General features: G+C 41.1%; 1 protein-coding gene across 8 annotated transcripts in view; it reads left to right on the top strand.

The window, feature by feature from the left end:
- SLC20A2 (solute carrier family 20 member 2) overlaps positions 1 to 19,362 on the top strand; it is a 58,164-nt gene that overhangs the window by 12,918 nt on the left and 25,884 nt on the right. For 2 of the 8 annotated variants that reach the window (XM_071742717.1, XM_071742716.1), the window contains exons 1-4: positions 5,795 to 5,944; positions 11,775 to 12,334; positions 16,921 to 17,061; positions 18,317 to 18,402. In XM_071742717.1, coding sequence (XP_071598818.1) covers positions 12,046 to 12,334; positions 16,921 to 17,061; positions 18,317 to 18,402 — 516 coding nt within the window. In that variant the 5' untranslated portion in view covers positions 5,795 to 5,944; positions 11,775 to 12,045. Of the gene's footprint in view, positions 1 to 5,794; positions 5,945 to 7,385; positions 7,615 to 11,774; positions 12,335 to 16,920; positions 17,062 to 18,316; positions 18,403 to 19,362 lie in introns of those variants that run through there. The other 6 variants (XM_071742712.1, XM_071742714.1, XM_071742710.1 and 3 more) reach the window with 5 other exon arrangements.

The following is a 19,362-nucleotide window of genomic DNA, read 5'->3' as shown; positions in this document are numbered from 1 at the left end:
GGGAGGGAGGGAAGGTTCCTCCTCAAATCCCCTTTTTTTATTCCTGCCATCTCAGCAACATCCAAGCTGTCTGTCTTCCTCTGGACAACCATCAAGGTGCTGTAATCCATCATTATCACCTTCACAGCTTAGCTATAAACATCTTTTTCAGACAATGAGGCACACCAGCCACTGGCACTGCTTATTGGTGCCAAGTACTCAAAGAAATATCTTATGCTATTTCAAAGACTCTTCTCTTCCTCTTCTCTTCCTCTTCTCTTCCTCTTCTCTTCCTCTTCTCTTCCTCTTCTCTTCCTCTTCTCTTCCTCTTCTCTTCCTCTTCTCTTCCTCTTCTCTTCCTCTTCTCTTCCTCTTCTCTTCCTCTTCTCTTCCTCTTCTCTTCCTCTTCTCTTCCTCTTCTCTTCCTCTTCTCTTCCTCTTCTCTTCCTCTTCTCTTCCTCTTCCTCTTCTCTATAGCCTTTGTGTCAGCAAAGAAATTCTAACTGAAGATGCTCAGCAGTTCACTGGAGGCAACTTGTGTCCCACTTTCCTGCCCATACCTTTAGGAAGGCTGTGCTCCACCTGGATGTAGACACTGGAGTACAAAGGCTGATGCTACCTGGCTTTGCTCCAAGGCTAGAAGAAGCCCAGATAACCCATGGAGCCATCTCTATAAGCAGTAACTCATCTAAGGGAGAGAGAGCTCTTGGTAACAGGATTCCTGAAGCTGCTATATTAAACTGTAGGTCCACTTTTTCTATGATTTTCAGCAGAAATTTTTGCTCGAGAGAAACATTGGAAAGCAACATTCTCCTTTGTAGAGGGTAAAGCCTGGCTTTTCCTGAGCTGCTTCACAGGACCATAAGTCCTCTTGGAGGTCTGTGCTGAGCCAAGCATTCAGCTATGGCACCCTGGGTTGTGTTGCATTGGCAGTGATTTAATTCACAGTCTATGTAACAAGTCTATCCAGCCTGTTTGCTCCAGCAGCATCATCAGCCTACAGTGAAATAGCTGGTATGTTAACTCTGCCTTGTAGGTGGAACCAAGGTTCTTTTCTTCACCTTCACACTCCTCTAGCAGTAAAGGCTACGTGAAGATGTGGCCCATTACATGGACTCTTAAGAACAGAGAAGCAGCTACTGGTTTTTGGGGTGGAAAAAAGGCCTATTAGTTGGCAGGTGCTGTTCTTTGTGTGGTCTCCAGACACTATTAGGAACAGTCATCAGGCTCCTGGAATACTACATGGCTTCTTTTCTTATGAAAGGATTTCATTGCTGTTTCCACCTCTATATCTTTACTACTGCAATGCTGGAAGGAAAAAGAAAGCAGAATTTCCATTGCCACAATGTATTGGCATCAGCCATAACCCCAGTCAGCACTTCTAATCATCTGTGTCCCTCCTCTCTTTGGTTATACCCCTGGTCCTTTCCTCCTTTTGGCACTCAGCTAGCTCATTTCAGCAGTGCCTGGTCTTCTGTCCTGCTGGCCACACCAATTTTGGAGGCTGTCAGTGAGAGCCAGGCAGTGTGGTTTGGCATGGTGGTAGCTCTCACTCCATCTCCTTTTGAGGAGAGAAAGTCAGTGGGACTCAAGGGAGCCCCAGCCATCTCTTCTGGCTCAATACGAGAAGACCACAGCAGTTATTCTCTGAAACCCAAACCCAAATGGAAAGGGCAAGCAATCTGGGGCTTGAGGTGTCAGGTTTCCTTTATCTGAGAAATTCACATTGCTGACTTTTGGCAACTGTGTGGTCTGGCTTCTTACCAGTGTGATCTTTGCATAAGCCTCTGAATTTAAAAAATGCACATTTTTTTGGTTGCCACAGGGGTGTTTCACGTGCAGTTACTGTGTTCTGTGTCAACTCAGTACAAGTCCATCTGTAATGCTTCTTGAGTTTTCATCAGCAGCCAGGGCTGTTAGAAAACCTTTGCCCATGCTGATTGCTTTCTTTGGATATGGGGCTGAGGAGGGGAAATGATGGATTCAGCTCAGGGAGCCCCTTTCCTTGGGCTTAGCACAGATATGGAGGATGCTTAGTCCCAGAGCCGTGGGCATATTAGTCTGGTAATGAACTGGGGCAATGCTTGAATCAGTGTTGGCCAAATCCTTGCTCTTTTGGATTGAGTTTGCTGCTTTTGAACTCCTGTCTCAGTGTGGGCTTGTGCTGCAGCAAGGGTTGGAGCCAGCCTGGCTCTCCCAGGCCACCTGACAGCCGGAGCCTGTGTTCTCCTCTGTGCCAGCCTTGGCCTCCAGAAATTCCAGTTGTGGGTTCCTCCTTTCATTATCCCAGGGCTCGCTCTCTCTCAGCAGGCAGCCAGATCCATGTGCTGTAACATGGCAGAGCTCTCCCTGCAAACACAGCTCAATTCACCTTGACCACTGGGAATGGATGTCTCCTAGGCTGGTGTGTGATGTCCCCTGTGACAGAAGAGGTTTGGGTGGCACCGTGGCAGAGTTCAGAGCCACCAAGAAGCCCATCCCAATAAATTGCTTCCTCAGAGCAGAGCAGCTGCTCCATCACTGAATGCCAAATGACTTTTTTCATGATACTTGCCAGAGAATCCCCGAGATGGTTTTTCTTGCTGTGAAACAGGGATGCATCTCCTGCTATTTGGAGATCATCCTAATGGATGACAAAATGGTGCTGGGGCTTGCTACCCAGCAGGCAAAACCCAAATGTGCTTTTGTTGGTTGGAGCTGGCTTGAACTGTTTGTAGCTCTCTGCAGAGCAGATGGTTTTGTTGGTGCTTGTTAGGGGCAATGTAGTTACTAAAGCACCCAGAAATGGTGCTGTGTTTGGTAGAGCTGTGGTTTAATCTCTGTTTAAGCCTTGAGGACCTCAGGGCTGATTTCCAGGTGTGTGATGTCCATCTTCAAGTCCCTCATGGTGTATTCCAAGAGCCAGATTTGTTTTTGAGACATTATGAGATACCTGATAATCTGCCACCCATTTTCATTCCTCCTCATTAATATTATTTTTGTAGTTTGTAGCTTGAGGGGAAATAAATGTTCCTAGGCAGGGTCAGAGGATCAAGTAGTAATAAGGGAAAGAAGTCTCTGGTTCCAGCTGCTTATGACTCCTAATTTAGAGTACCAGCAGGTATGTGAAAGCCTGAAAGCTCCCATTGCTGCTCAGTAATTTATTTAACTTGGCACTATGTCACTGGAACAACGTCCTGCAGCTTTCAGATATTTTTATTGTATTTCTGTTACTAACCAAGTTTACAGGTATCCAGGTTCCTATTCTTAAAGGATTTTTTTAATGTTAGAAAATTATAATAATTCCCTCATTTTCTCCTCCAAATGTATGTATCTTAAAATAAGTATAATCACTTAAATACTTAGCCTTCCCATCTGAATGGGAAAAAAAAAAGGCCAGTTGCATTTATATAACAGTAACATTAAGTTACAAATTAACCTTTTAGTAGTTACTGGTATACGAGAACCTGGGCATCTTTCAGAAAATAGCTGATTCAGAATTGCAAAACAAAGGGGGTTTAAAATTAATTATTTAAATTGGCATGTGCTATTACATTATTTGAACCAGAATATAAATCTGCCTAGCATGGGTTTGTTGAATCAAGCAGGGCTTTCTGTTGTGGATTTATCAGAATAAATTACAATTGAAAAAAATGTACGACATCTAATCAAGGTCATAATATATAATATTTATCATTTGTACAAATATTTGATTTGGTGGGAACCAAAGTAGTGCTGCCACTGCCAAAAGCCAGTCCTCATAATTTATTTTGTGGTCGTAAATTTTCCTTTGCCTGCATCTTTTGTGGTATCCCAAATTGTAATTCTTTCTAATGGTCAACCTATCTTGGCACGAATCTTCCCCTGCCTGAGGTCCACAATGCTGATTTAGCAGAACAAAAACTTTGAGGATATTTCCTTTTCTCTCTGCTGTTTATTATATCCTTTGCTTTGAGTGCAGACCAAGCTCTGAAGTTTAGGTCAACACCAAACCACTACTGTGGTCAGGTTGGCTCATGGGAAGCAGAACTCAAATGATTTCCAGTGCCTTGTTCTCCTGGGTCTGAGATGGTTCCCAGGGATTGGGCTGCCAGCTTCTGCCTTTTGAAATCTCCCAAAGAACTTTTGGCCATTTTTTTTTACCTGCATCTGTGTGATGCTGATAGCTGCTCCAGCCTGGGTGAATGGTCCTTTAAAGAGAACCAGGGTGAGTTTAGAGCTTACTCAGACTGTTTGGGTTTCAGCTTTACCGAGCCAGACATCAACAACTTGTCAGCTATAAAGAGAACATGAAATAATATTTTTTGTGCTTTTTTTTTTTTTTTTTTTTTTTACTTTATAAAGTTAAATAAGTGCTCCAAGAAAGTTTCTGTTTGTTTATTCATTTCCTTAAAACCTTGGAATCCAGATCTATAAATACAATCTGACTTCATGTTTACAGCTATGATCATTCTCACTTGAGTTGATTGACTCTACTTTTAAAAAAATCAAATTGCGAAGATATATTTAGATTTGCAGGAAAAGATTAATATTCCCAATGCTAAAATATGTTGGGTTTGTACATACAGGAAAACCACTCTTAAAGTCTTCCATCTCTGAAATCTGGGAAGCCTGTTTGACAACCATGGTACAAGTAAAAGACTTTGCAACCAGACTCAGGAGATGTAGCAAAAAAGTTGTTAGCTAAATTAGAAGCTTAACAGGAGTTTGGTATTGACCTTAAATAAAGAGTAAGCATTTCTTACTAAGAATTGTGGCCTGATGCTCTTTTTAATTGGGGATTTTTGATGTAATTTCTGCACTGCATATTTGTAGCTGGAGTTTTGCCCTCATTCTTGCAGAGGATGATGTAGGCTTGCTAATCCATGTGAGTTTTCTTATGAAATGTAAATCACTTTTCAGATTTACCAAGTTTTCCCTGAATATCATCAGCAGCTGAATTTAGAAAGCTTTTGCCTCCTTGTAAAGAAATAGCCTTTATTCAAACTTGAAAAAATAGATGAGGCAAGAATTACGTTTCCAAGTCTTTGTTTACAAATGTAAATCAATTATTCATTTTTTAAAAAATGTACAGGATGCAGAAAATGTACCAATTTATGTTTATTATGTTTGAATATGAGGCTGTGGCTTTGAGTGACTCAGAACAGAGTAAAACCTACAAGTTAAATTTAAAACCTAATTTATTTATAAACCAGAAATGTATCCAAATATATTTCTGTCTGTCAGATTTTTAAACTTGCGACAACACAGTTTTGATCAACATTCTTTTTGGCTTAATCAAATGGCTTAAAAATATTATATAGTGTTAAAGCAAATATTTGAGATAAAGCTAAGCTAGGTACTTTTAGGCAAACATTATTTTTGTCTTGCCATACATGCGAAATCATTCCCCACTTAAAGAAAAGTGGTTGAAGGAATGTGGATTGGGTAATTTGGGCTGAACTGTTGAAAGCAAACTTTCTTGCTCAGGCATCCATCCAGTCCAAACTCATGCACATCTTTAACTTTCTGCAGCCTGTGAGACCTCTACTGACATGGCTAAAGTAACAAGCCTGCAACATCTTTCCCGAATTTGGTGTACATACCCTACCACCCCATCCACTAGAATTCTAGCATGTGTTTTTAAGTCTGCTTTCAAATAGAAGACCCGGGGCTTCTCAGAAATTACTTGATCATACCAAAATGCCCACCTGGCAGTCAAAAATTAGATTTCCTTTCTCTTCTATGCCTATGCTTGGAGGGGAAAAAAAAAAAAGAAAGGGGGGAGGGAAACGTTTTGTTGCTTTTAATATGAGCTTCATTGGATTGGTTTGTCTCAGTAGTGCAGTGGTGACGCAGCGTTGTTTTATCAGTGCCCACCCCCATCAGAATTCTTTGCTTAAGAGGAGGCAGATTTTCACCTACTGAATAAGACTCTGGACTCACATTGATGCTTCTCAGTGTTGTCTTGTGTGCCAGACTGCATTTTATCCTTGGACTGCCTGGTGTAAGTTATAGCTCTCTTTGTACCCTCTGAAGTTTGCATGTTCAGATGTGACTGTGCTGAATGATAGGATGTCTATTTTAGACTTCAGCCTGTATTTGCAATCAGGAGGGCAAGTAGCTGGAACAACTTAGTTCCTTTTTCTTTTGAAACAACTTTTAAATAGTGGGTGAGTTTTACAGGTTTCTCAGAATGGGTTTTCTTTTATAAAACATGTTTTCCATAACCATGAGCACTTGCTTTCTCTGAATGGATCTTAAAAGAATGTAGTGTTGAATCATAAAAGCAACTTGTTTCTTAAAAAGACTTTGTTCAGGCTCTGAAGGATAAAATTGTTATTCACTCAGAGAAAAATATGTTTATCATCAAATGCACAGGGACTTGTTGATACTTCACCTGTTGTATTTGTTTATAGAATTGCTGTTCAAGCCTGACTGGTGTCTGTGTTTTTAGTGAATGTTTTCAGCTACAGAACTTCATGCTAAATATTTTATATGCATTTTTGACCTTTCAGTGGTAGGCACGGAGGTTGATAGGCACTAAGAGAAGGAAGCATCCTTTGGAAGTTTTGGTAGCTGGCAGTGACAGTAGCTCTGCAATGTTAAACTGGATGGGAGCCTTTGGCAAGCTATTCACTTCAATCTTTTTTCCATATCAAGTAGTAGCTTGATGTATGCTTACACACATTGAGAATGTGTTAAAATAGGAAGTGATTGATAAAAACTGCTTCTGCAGATGCAGTAATTGATTTTTTTCAGATAAACCAAGGGTGCTTTCTGTGTACTGGAGCATTAAACTTGCATCATGCTTGGCTTTGTGACAAGTCCTCTGCATGTAATTTAGAGCCATATAGGGATGTTCTCCATCTTGAACCACTTGCATTAATACCACCTTTCATGTTATGAATGTAGGATTAGTAATTTAAAGTAGATAATTTGCAAGCCTTGTGGCCCAAGCACGAGCTGGAAATTATAAGGACTACTGACATGAACAACATTTAGTTTGAAATCAGGCTTGGTTTCTATGCAGTGCTGTGTTTAGCACCAGTAGGCTGAAATGCCAGATCTAGTATGAGTTTATATACTTAGGTGGGAAGCCTTACAGATTGTTTTTGTATAAACATACAGAAATTAAAGAGAGATGGAATAACCTAGAAGCTGCTGTCTGGTAAGCATTCTAGACAGACTTTTCAGCTACTAGTAACTAGAAGTGAACCTGCCTGTCAGTACAAATTCAGTGCCACTCTCTATTGTGAAACATTTTACATTTTCAAGACTGCAGGGGAAGAGAAATTGTCCCCCCCCTGTCTTGTTATGATGTGGAGTAGTTGTAAGAGTTATCCTGAGAAATGCTTCACTAGCTTCTGTCATGTGATTTTTGCTCATACTTGATCAAAAACAGAACAGTTAAAACTAGGACCTTGTGGAATCTCTGTCCTGTCCAGAATAGGAGAAAGTGTTCATCTGCAGCCTGGGGGAACTTCTGAGAGCAGAAGAGCTGCATACAGCATGATTTTATATATGGCACAAGCTGCATATGGGATGATTTATGTACCTTTCAATGTTTCATGAATGCAGTAGGCCCTTTGCTAATTTTCTGTGAAGAGAAGATTAAAGGACATTTCTGGAGTCTCTGATTGCTTCTTTTATGTCACACAGTTGGATTGCTGGTGGGTAAGGCACTGATTGCTTCCTTAGACTTTGAACTTGATTCCAAGCTTGTATTTAACTATTCGTCCCTGTTGTCAGATGTTTCTGTGTTCTCTTCAGCAGCAATTCATTTGTCAAACAACACAGCAGCTGACAGTTTTGATTTTCAGATTTTGTATTGTTTTTTTCAACTAAAAACTTGCCTAGGTTTAGAAGGGTACCGTGATCAGTTTCCAGAGGAGCTGTCTTAGTAAATATCCGTGTGTAAACATGTCCTAGGATGATCTCATGGTTACCAGGACATCCTGACTTTTTTCTGAGAATTTACTTGTCATTCTGCATGAATCAAGGTGCTTCCTTACCTAGGTTTTGTTTTATTCTCTCCCTTAGGGAAGAAATAGCACTTTGTGTTGGCAGTTATAACAAGATGTTTAGCTAGCAACTAAATGAAGTCCAAGGGGGGTGTCTGGATCATCTGCCAGCAGGGCAGAGGGACGTGCTTAGCATTTCCAAAAGTCACATCACGGTGTGGAAATTCTCTAAGTCCACTTAAATAGTTAAAACCTTCACTTCAGACCTCCCGATGCTGTAATTATGGATGATAATAAAAATAATATTAGCTAAAATTCTCTCCATGCAGAACAGGCCTCTTAAGATTTGAAATTTAATCTCTAAAGGTTTCTATTTGCTCTTAACAGCCCTCAGAGATGCACGCCCCAGCTTCAGGTCCTGCAGCTCCCTGGTGCTAACACAATTCTCCAGCACCACTAATGCCCAGGGGTGAACCTGCAGTGCAGGCTGAGCTGATTGAGCAAGACCAAGCCAAAGCCTAAGTAGAAAAATGAAATTAACTTTGCCATGCTGCAGTAGCCTCACGCACCTGAGTGATGGAGAAGCAGGGTCAGTCCTGCAGGTAAATGGGAGGATTTCCCAGCATCTGGCTGGGCAGCTTGAATTGCACTTGACATGCATAGAGGCATCTTGATGAAATATAAATGGGTGCAGGAGAGAAGCAGGCTTAGTGACTGGGAACAGAAGATCTTCTGTGCCCCACCGTACAATGTTTTTTCCAATTTCTTTTTCTTCCCAGTAGCAACATGAAATACCACAGGCTCTTGGGTTAGATTAGGTGATGAGGGGCATAGCTGAGCATGTCTGAGCATGCCAGATGTATTTTGGGCTCTAGAAAGAAGCGTGCTGCAAGATTTGGTCTGTATTTAGTCACTGGCCTACTTTGTAGAATATTTTGCATTTCTGGAAACTTTCACAGCAGAGATGTGGCCTTTTTTTTCTTCTTTCTGTTCTTTTCTTTAAACGTTTAATATCTCTTACGGTTATTTAAGACTGAAAGTAGTAACGCCTATTCATTTAAATGCTGCCTGCAAGTTATTTTCAATTGTGTGTTTTATTCCCTTTCCTTTTTTGATTTTCACCTTGTTTAAGACAAGGCTTGGCTGTTGCTGTGCTCTGCCACTTGTGCAAATGCAGTGGGCATCGAAGTCGAGCCTCACAAGTTTTGGAGGGAGCTCTCTTCTGAATCATCACCTTGCACAAAATGACAGGAGGGATGACTTCTTACTTTACTCCTGAGGTCATATATCCCATTTCACAGAGGGGGAGATTATGTAGCCATCTCTCTGATCCAGTTGCCAAGAGCCCCACTAACAAACTTTGTGAGACCCTTTGGCCTTCACGAGGAGTTTTGGGAGCAAAGGTACTCCCACTTGAAGTCTTCCTTTCTTTGGGACCATCTGGAGTTCTCCCTCCTCCTCCCAGGAAAGCTAATAAAGGCAACCTTGTGACTTAGTGGTTTATTTTGGAAGCTGTAGGAACTCGCTCTGGCTGGAGGAGCCAGATTTGGCAAATGTTGTCCCGTGAACTCCATTGCAGTGAGGGAATGTCACAACCCCCCCCCCTGCTTCTCCTTATCCCAGAAACTGGCTCGCTGCAGTCCATGGGTAGATAGGTTGATAAGTGGAGAAAAGACAGAGATCTGTTGGGAATAAGGATGTGCTTTCATCTTCTGGGTCTGAAGGAAAGGAGTCTCATGTAATCACACTGTCTGTGGATGCATATATGGATCTCAGCTTTGCCCATTTTCAGGAGAGGAAACTGGGGCACCAAGGCTAACTTGGCAAAGGAACTGTGTAAATCCCTGCAGGATAAAGAATTTAATCATTAATCTCCAGGATCAAGAAAGGACCCTAGTCCAGCACTTCATCTCCCAGAAAAAATCTGATATACATTATAAAAATGTTTTAATGAATTAATTTAACAGAGCTTTGTCTTCCTTCACAGGCAAACAAGTGCTAACTCTAATTGTTTCTTCCAAATGCCATCAGCATTTCTTGTCTCTGCCTTTTCCACTCAATAGGCTGAGTGCTGATGGAATATGAAAAGCCTTCAAACATCAAAAATATATCGGTGCTTCATTTTCTCATGTTGTCTCATGGTATAAAAATCCTTATACAAATGTTTTTAGCCATTAAGACCTTCCAACATGTTACTTTAGACTCTAAGGCAGTCAAGGATTGGTGCCTTCTCTGTGTCTGGAAAAGATTGGAGCAACAGTTGCTCAGTCAGTTTGGAGCCTGGAGAAAGAGAAAGACATAATTTCTACTGAACATGTATATTTAGGGGAAGCATCTATCCTTGGCATCAACTTAAGGGTTTTATGGGTAACACTTACCTATATATGTGGTATTTTCCTGTTGTTTTTTCTCAGGGATCCACCATCTCAGGTATATGTGAAATCTTTTTACATTTTTAATTTTGCCATAGTTTCAGAGGTTTCTGAGACCCTTCCTTCTTGCTACCACAGGACGTAAATTGCACTTGGGTCAGTGAAAGAAATTAAGCATAGTCTTGAAACTGTGGATGTGGATATATTGTATGAGACTGAAGTGACTGTGGGGAAACAGAGAGCAGGAGATGGGCTCAGAGCTTTTCATCTGCTGTCCCCTGATCTCCTGAAATGCTTCTTAAAATGCGTGGGTTTGGCTAACTTTGGTTTCCTTCTGAATGTTCATTTAACCTCTTGCCATCTCCAAAATGGCACTTTTCTGGAGCCAAACAGGATGGATAGGAAAGCAGAGGGTGGCATGGGACATTTTTGTGGCAGCTGCTAGCAGAAGAGGAGCAGCCCTCAGAAGAGGTTGATGATTTGAGCTAATTTGCTTCTAGCTTTTAGGCATCTTGGCATTAATGTGAGCCCTGGCACTCTGCTTAGCAGTCTTTTGCATGATGAAGATTTTATGTTTGAAATTTTTTTTCTCTTGGTCCTTTTTTTGGCTTGAACAGGTGCACCTATTTTTCAGATTATACTAATTAAGATTCAAAGGGTGATTGTAAAACTTAAACTATTAAAACAAGTACTAAAAGATATTTGTAACAATAGTTTGGATATAAATAACTGCTAGTAATTGGTAACCATGTATAGGAAAGAGCAGAGAGCTCAAATTTTGAGTTAAAATTTTTTATGTACTTCTCCAGAGCTGTAGGGATACATTGGAATATTGCATTTATTGTGTTGGTTCAGTGATTGAGAACCTCTAAGAAAACTGTATTCTTACCACATGGGATGTGAAAGCAGCAATAGATGAATATTAATACTTTTCAGGGTATTTTCAGGGGTGTTTCCAAGACAGGCATATAGAAACAATAATTTTTCAAAGGAGTGCATCCCTCCCTGGCTGCAGCTGATAAAATTCTGAGAGCTCTGCTGAGGTTGGTGGAGCTGGGTGATCCACATCAGCTGGGAATCAGGCTGTGTGGTATGGTCTGTACATTCTTACATGTCTCACTTTCACTGGATGCAAGGAGCCAAGAAGAATCCTCCTTCCAGAGAGCGGGCTGATCCCTCTCCTCGGTAAATTCAACACAAACAAAACCCCCAATCTTTCCAAATCCTTTTAAGTTGCTCAAAAGATTTTCTTGGTCAGTGATATTGCAAGAATATTGCTTTGGAGGTGACCTAATTTTAACCTTTTCTGAATTGCTTTATGATTAGAACAGTCACATGCTGAAGTAGGACCCCATTAGTGGGTTTAAATCATCTGTTTACTTCTGAAAACACGCATTGTTATGGGCTCTGCTAAGTACTCCCCCACACCCCTTTTTTTTTTTAATTTTCTTTTCTTTCTTTTTTTCTTTTTTTTTTTTTTTCTATTTCTTTTCTGTTTCAGAACAGAGCATCACAGTTGTACCAGTCTGGGAACAAAATATGGAATGTGTTTCACTGCTGACCGAAGGCAGCCAAATGAACAGTATTTATAGCAGTTTGAAAATCAGCAGTTAGCAGTTTCTTCACATTCTAACACTACCCAGCACTTTCCAGAGAAAACTTCCAGAATTGTTTACAAGAAATCTGCTTTCCAAATCACTTGTGTGGTGCCCTCCAGCCCTGACTATTAACTATTTTCAAAGGGAAAGCTGTAATCTACGACTCGGGAAAAGATGGCGATGGATGAGTACCTGTGGATGGTCATTGTGGGCTTTATCATAGCTTTTATTTTAGCCTTTTCAGTTGGTGCAAACGATGTTGCCAATTCTTTTGGAACGGCTGTGGGCTCTGGTGTGGTTACTTTACGCCAGGCTTGCATTTTGGCTTCAATTTTTGAAACCACTGGCTCGGTGTTACTGGGAGCAAAAGTAGGAGAAACGATTCGGAAAGGTATCATTGATGTTAATCTGTACAACGAGACTGTCCCACTGCTGATGGCAGGAGAAGTGAGTGCAATGGTTGGTAAGTAACACTTTCCTATTCCAAATAACTTTCTTTGTGTATTTGTCATCCTGTTCGTTGTGAATATTGTTAATTAAGTCTTCCCATATTCTGGATTTTCATATCTGGTTTGGTGTGAATGCAGGGTCCTCTACTTGTTTTATTAGTCTCCTGGTTTTTTTAATGCTTCTAATAATATTTCTCAATGGTTCAGCCATTTAACTAATAGCAGAAAAACCTTTAGCATGGTGGATCACATATATGTATTGCTAGGGTACTAAAAAAATATTTTGAAGATTTTTCTGTTGGTAAATGGAAAATATGTGAGCCTAGCATTTATGACTACAGAAGATCCTACAGAAATGAATATGTTTGAGAAGGGATTAACTACATTTTTTTAAATGACATAAAATCAAAATATATTTGCTTAAACTGATTTTTTATCTGAGGTGTTACGATTAATCATACACTTCACCCTTGTCCATAGCTAAAGGATAGATAGGCACACATTTAAGGTCCTTTTACTTTTTCTGACCCAAGCCAGCAGTAGTTCAGCATACCTTAGCCTACTCCTTGTGCTTTTGTTTGTAGTTAAATAAATCTCCTGTTAGAACAGATAGCATGTTCTGAGGTAAGTAACTTTAAGCCACGCTCTTTGTTTATATGCAAGAGGCTTTGTGAGCTTTTGGAGAGCTCCCTCAAGGATCAATAGCAAACCTGCTTTTAAAGGGCAGGAGGCAGCAAGAAGGAAACCTTTTCACTGTGGGAGAGGAAGCCCAGAAAAGGGGCAGGCTGTCCACCCCACCACCACTTCTTCAGTCTGGTGGGTCCATGGCACACCATGAACAGGGAGTGTGATTTATGCAACCATCTCAGGATCCTCTGTTTGGAAGGGATGTTCCACTCAAAAGGACTTTTAAGCCTCCTTGACCCTGACCTACATATTATTCCCAGCTACCCCATCTAACCAACCTCCCCACAGTTTTCAGGCAGCACCTACATGTGAGATAGGTGAATCTGTGCAGAGGTCTACTATATGGGATTATTTCCCCGTTCCTTTGGGGAAATGGGAAAGTTTTGCTGTTTCTAATTTTAATGGGTCAAGTTCTGGTTTCTGGAGGTGGCTGAGGTGGCTTTGTGTGCTTGAAAACAGTGAGGTGGTTCTCTGGGGCTTTCACTGCTCCTCAGCCTCCTGAAGGTTGGCCACCTTCCCCTGCCCAAGGAGAAGAGGGATTGGTGAGTGAAAAATTGCTGCTGGGACCACAGTTTCTTCCCCCAGTGGTCCCCCTGTGAGGCTGCCAATTTAAACCACATCAAATACTCTTGGGCATCCCCATCAGTTCCTCTTTCCTGATGTCTTGCAAGGTCAGCTGCAAATTTCTGGTCTTTGCCACAAACTGTAGGGTAGCTTCTTAATAGCACTCCACTTGCATAATTTCTCCTTTTCCATCCTGAGAAAGCTCCTTCATTTCCCACCTTGTGTGCCCAGGAGCAATGTAAATCCTCTGAAATTTAAGTGACCTGCATCTTGGGACCTTCACGTTCTGGATACTTCCAGTCCCAGTTGAAGGAAGGGTCTTTTTCCTCTTCTGTATCTATTTATGGCATCCTGATCCTGGCCAGGCAAAGTTTTAAGTCTCAAATGCCCCCTGTGGAGGCAACTGACCAGAAGCTCAAAGAAAACAACTTATTTGCATGCCTATTTACATAAGCCTGTGTGAACTTCATGACCAGTTGCATTCCCTTTCTCCAGTAAGGGTATTAAGAAGAAATTCCACATTTTAAGTCTCAGAATTAATCACAAGTTACAAACTTCAGATTTCAGGGTTTCTTTTGTTCAGATCCATCTAGAGCTTTTCTCTGGATGTATGATTTTTTTTTTCCTCTGTGTTTTCTCTGAGCCTTCATACATGTTTTCTTCTTTCTGTTTTGGCTCTGCATCACCCATCTCCCCTTCTCATGTGCTCATGTGCTCGTTAATGGACTTAGCTTCTGAATTTTGATGAGGCTTAAATGAGTCAACAGTCTGGGAGAGATCAAAAGTCACTGTATCCTCTTTCCAGATGTTGCTGGAAGATCCTTTGATGCTTGCAGCAAACAGCAGCTGGTGATTTTCAGGGTGACCTTCTCTTCTAAGAGAGAAGGCAGCAGGAAGCGATGGGATTAACATTTTAAAACCTAACATAATTTGTACTGTATTAAAATGTTGTTAGTTACGTGGTTGGGAAGTTAGAGACTTGCTCTTGGGGGTGAACTGTAGTATTTCCCTAGTGTTAATTCATTATCAGATTATTTTCAGGAATTACACCAGTGTTGTTCTAATCCTGCTGGGAGCTGAAGTCAGCAGCTGGTGCAGCCAAGGAGATGCCACCAACAGAGAGGACACCCCAGTCAGGATTAGCAAAGCAAAGTACTGACCTAGTCTTGCAGGTGGTGTGGTATTTGATTGGCAAACAGCACCAGAGCCTCAGGAGAATGGATGTGGTACCTTCAGCATCAGGGGAGCAAGAAACATTCCCTGAGTCAAAAGCCAGCTCTGGCAACTCTTGGTCAGGGCAATGTGCAGCCACCCCTTTCTTTAGGAGAGAGTGACTGGGAGGAAAGAATGGGTGGGCATAGTGTCAGCAGGTGGGAAGAGTCTGAGTTTGGGACTGGTGAGCCTCCTGCTTCCTAGGTTCCTTTGCAAAAATAAAAATTTGGAACGTGCATTTTACATTAAAGAGAAGTCAAAGCTTTGATGTAGGTGGTTAAGGCATTGCAAGTCCCAGAGGAAAGTCTTGCTCTGGCTTACTTTGTATTTTCTTCTGTTCCTTAATGTGTTTTCTTAAACTTCTTTAGACCACAGATTGTTCTTCTCAGACACTCCATCAGTCCTCCACCATTTTCCTTCTTTCTTCTCTGTTTTCAAGGTGAAGGTAATTAAAAAAGAAATTATTCCATACTCCCTCTGTTCTCTGTGTGTGTGTCCTGCAAAAAACCCCATCCCTCATTACACATTTGCAGTGCAGCTGTGTCTTGGTTGCATTTTCCCTATTTTTCAAACTGAGTATTTTGTACTGATATATCTGTGGCTCACTTATCTGATTATTTGGCTCTTCACAGATGTTGCCATCTGTTTTCTCTTTCACCTCACTTCCACTTGCTGGTCTCATAAGTTCATGTCAAAGGTGTCAAAGTGTATTTATTTTTATTCTAGTACAGGGAAAGAGAAGCCAAAAAAAATAAGGAGCAGGTGTTCCTTGTTTGATCTAGAATTTCCAATAGCAATAGGAGTACCAGTTGTTTTGGGATGGTACCCCAGGAGAGATCAGTTTTAGAAGCTGGTTGACACATGATGCCAGCAAATCACAATTTGCAGATGACTCAATTTTTAGACCTCCAAACCATCCTCTCCTATTGGAACTAAGCACGAAGGCTGGGATTTGTTCAGTGATCTTGTTTTATCACCTGTGTCTGCTGCAGATCTGTTAAGAGAGGTGGCACAAGCCAGAAAATGCAGGATCTCTCATGGCAGTTTGCTGCCACTGGGGCCTCTTTAACACATGAAGGTGCAGTGTCTGAATACATCAAGTGTTGAGATGAAGAAGAGATCTTCCTGGGGATTCTTTAGCGTGAAACAAGATCCACAGAAATCTTCTGTCACTGCCACAATGATCTTGGTGCCCTGAGGCTGGCACCACTGCAAGAGGAGCAATTGGAAAATGAGTTGGACCATGGAGCTGCATCCTTGAGGGCTTGGTGGCCGACTGTCATCTGATCCGACTGCCAAAAGTTGGGACTGAAAATGAACCTGGGGTGCTTGGGGTCTGATTTTCTTTCTGCATTCCTGGGGAACATCCTTCCATAGAGCATCTGTTGGGGCACTAGACATGGCATTTACCTTATAGACCATTAGCCACCATCCCTTAGTTAATTAGAGGGCTTTATTTCCTTATGCCAAGGATACTCCTTGACTAAGAAAAGACATTTCTGCAGTTCTGAATTTCTCCAGTGTCCCAGTGAGCTGCAAATGAAGGCAGTGACAGTGTCCTTATTCTTATTCTTGTCTATTTTTCCTAAAGACCACATAGCCATCCATAACTTAGAAGAAACGTAACAACTCCCTGCCCCACAGTTTTAGTCTTTCCCAAGTAGCATCTGAATGTAGGTGCATGGGATGCTTCCTCACAGTGATCACTTGGAGGCTTACAAGTCCATCTCTCCAGAGTGAGGTTTTCTAAGCTGGATCCAGACTGGGAACAGTTTATTTATTTAATCAGACAAGCTGTAAAAACTGAGAGCCTTCAAAAAGAAAGCAAAAAAAAACCAACACAAACCAACCCCAAAACAAAAATGAAAAAACAGAACTGTCGTGCAGTATAAAGAGCTTTTAGTAAAAAAAAATCTCATAAGTAAGATGCAGCATTTAAAGCTGCTATTAAACTGTCTTAGAATCTGCTTTTAGAGACAGAACAGGAACAAAACTCTCTGTAGGAGATCTCTGTTGTGCATGTGGAGTGTAGGCAGTGCTTCTAAAGGAATGTGGGTACATAACGAAGAATTTCTGTGTGACATTATTGTTCCTGTTGTTTTTTAAACCATACGGTTGGTGGTTGTTTTTTTCCTAGGTTCTGCTGTTTGGCAACTGATTGCATCGTTCCTGAAACTCCCAATATCAGGAACCCATTGCATCGTGGGTGCTACCATTGGGTTTTCTCTGGTGGCAATTGGCACGCAGGGAGTTCAGTGGATGCAGCTTGTCAAGATTGGTATGTGTTGCTGCCTTCATAGTTTCCTTTGTTGTTTCTTTGATGCCTGATGGGATGTGAAAGAGAGTGTTCTGTCTGTAAAAAAAAAAAACAACAAAAAAACCATTCCCAGAAATCTGCTTTGTACCTGTAGCACTCCCTCCTTAGATTATTTTCCACCCCAGTCCTGTCATTCAGAAGATGCTGTGTTCATTGAGGGCTGCAGTGTGTCTCTAGTGGAGAAATGGGTAAGATGCAAGTTGCAGTCCTCCAGTGGTAAGCTGAAGGGACATGGTCCCTCAGAGATAGGCTTCAAGGTGACATTCCTCCTCTTCTCATTCTTTTTGTGGCAGCTCAGACCACCTCGTTCTTGCTCTCAGCAATACTAACCATCATGTGAGTGCCCACAGTCATGTTTCTCCACCCACCAGCATCAGGGAGGGAAAAGCAGGGCATCCAGCACATGTTTAACTCACAGCCTCCCACTGCCAAGATCAGCACAGGCAAGCAGGGATGTGAAGGAGTTTTTGGAAGCTTTATAACCCAAGCTTTAGCCCTGTGTTAAAAACACTTGATGCTGAAGGCACAAAAATACAAGTGAGCTTTAGAGAATTTGGAGAAATGCATATTCTTTTTTTCAAATTCCACTGGAAGTAGAAGAGAGATTGCAATGACAGCAGAATCAATCTGGTAAATATGGCACAAAGAATAAATCACTCAGGATGAGATTTCCAGGGCACTGCCCTAATCCAGTCTTATTGAAATAAGTGGGAGTTTTGCCACCTACTTCAGCTAAATCAGTCCTGGACACTTGCAAATCTGGCCTGAAAAAAAAATGTGTGCATGTTATTCATTACAGTTGATGCTTTTGTGGCATTTTGGAAATCAAGACTTCTACCCTGAGAGCAGCTTGACATCCTGCTAGATGCAATTGCTTTCCACTTTCTTGCAATGGTCATGGCAATTAGGAAATTACAGGGCTCTCTTGTTCCACCCTGCATCAAACTACAAGGAACTTTCCTGATGAATTCAACTGCTAAACTTGCAAAAATATCAAGAAATATTTTGGCTGACATTTCTAATAGTCCTAAGCAGTAATTTGACTTTCATGAATGTCAGTGGACATTGAGTTGCAGCAGTTGCAAGTAAACATACAGAACATTTATTCTAGATGTACAAGAACTCTTTTAAATTTATTGCTCATTAATTACTTGCTTAAGTAGTATGCAAGAATAGTCATTATCTCATGTTCCATTCTTTTATTTCTTCAACACAGTTGCCTCTTGGTTTATTTCCCCGCTGTTATCTGGCTTGATGTCTGGAGTCCTCTTTGTGCTGATTAGATTCTTCATTTTAAAAAAGGTAAAGAAATCTCAATATTATAATGAATCCTCAGTATGAAGGCTGTGTTCTAGCCTCCTATTTGAGTGCTGCCATTTCCAGAGTCGAAAGTTTGTGGCTTGCCTTTTTGACAGGAGACCAGCCTTTTTTTTCATAGCCATTGGACTTGCATTTAGTGGTTCTGAAAGCTCAGAGTAAGTGATTTGACAAGTATTTGAGGCTTAGAAGGTGGTACATGATAATTAATATTATACATTCTGTTTTATCAAAGGATGGTACACTGAATTTTCTTCTGTATGAGTACACATAGCTGTTCTGTTGGCCCTCAGAGGTACTCTCACTTGGTTGTGAAATTTTAAGCTTTGATTTTCTACCACATCAAACATTAGAAGATGGGTGTCTGCTATTTTCTAGATTCTCAAGAAACCTGAATTGATGGGTTTTAGTGACCTCAGTCAAAAGTGGCAGCTTTGAGGTTACATCAGTACTGCAGATAACAATTAGCCTGCCACCCAGCATGAACTGGAAACCGGAACACTTTTATCTGCTCTTTCCACTTCTCTCACACCATTCAACTTGCTAAAATGGGGAGTGCAGCACGTGACAATGACCTAAAATAAGGGGCACTATATTAGCAGTTATACAGAGAATTTAAATAGATGAGGGATTAATTCTTTTGCTATAAATAACACCACCGGTAACCTCAGCTTCATCATTCTTTATTTCTGATGTAAACAAATGTCACTGGTAAAAGCAGATGGTAGATGTGATTGGACAGCTTTATATTCAAAATTACTCAGGTTGTGAAAAGGATGAGGAAAAGTTCCTCTATACCATTCAAAACCTTAAGGAATTAGCCATCAAAATCACATGAACTCTTGTATAGAAGCCACATATTTAAGCAGTCAAGAGCCAGAAAAAGTTCAAACTAAGCAAAGTGTCTTCCGACTGCCATTTACAAGGTAGTAAGATCTGCAGAGC

Source organism: Heliangelus exortis, chromosome 4 (genome assembly GCF_036169615.1).
Source record: "Heliangelus exortis chromosome 4, bHelExo1.hap1, whole genome shotgun sequence".
NCBI lineage: Eukaryota > Metazoa > Chordata > Aves > Apodiformes > Trochilidae > Heliangelus > Heliangelus exortis.
The sequence above is the reverse complement of the archived record's forward strand: the minus strand, read 5'-3'. Positions and strand labels throughout refer to the sequence as shown.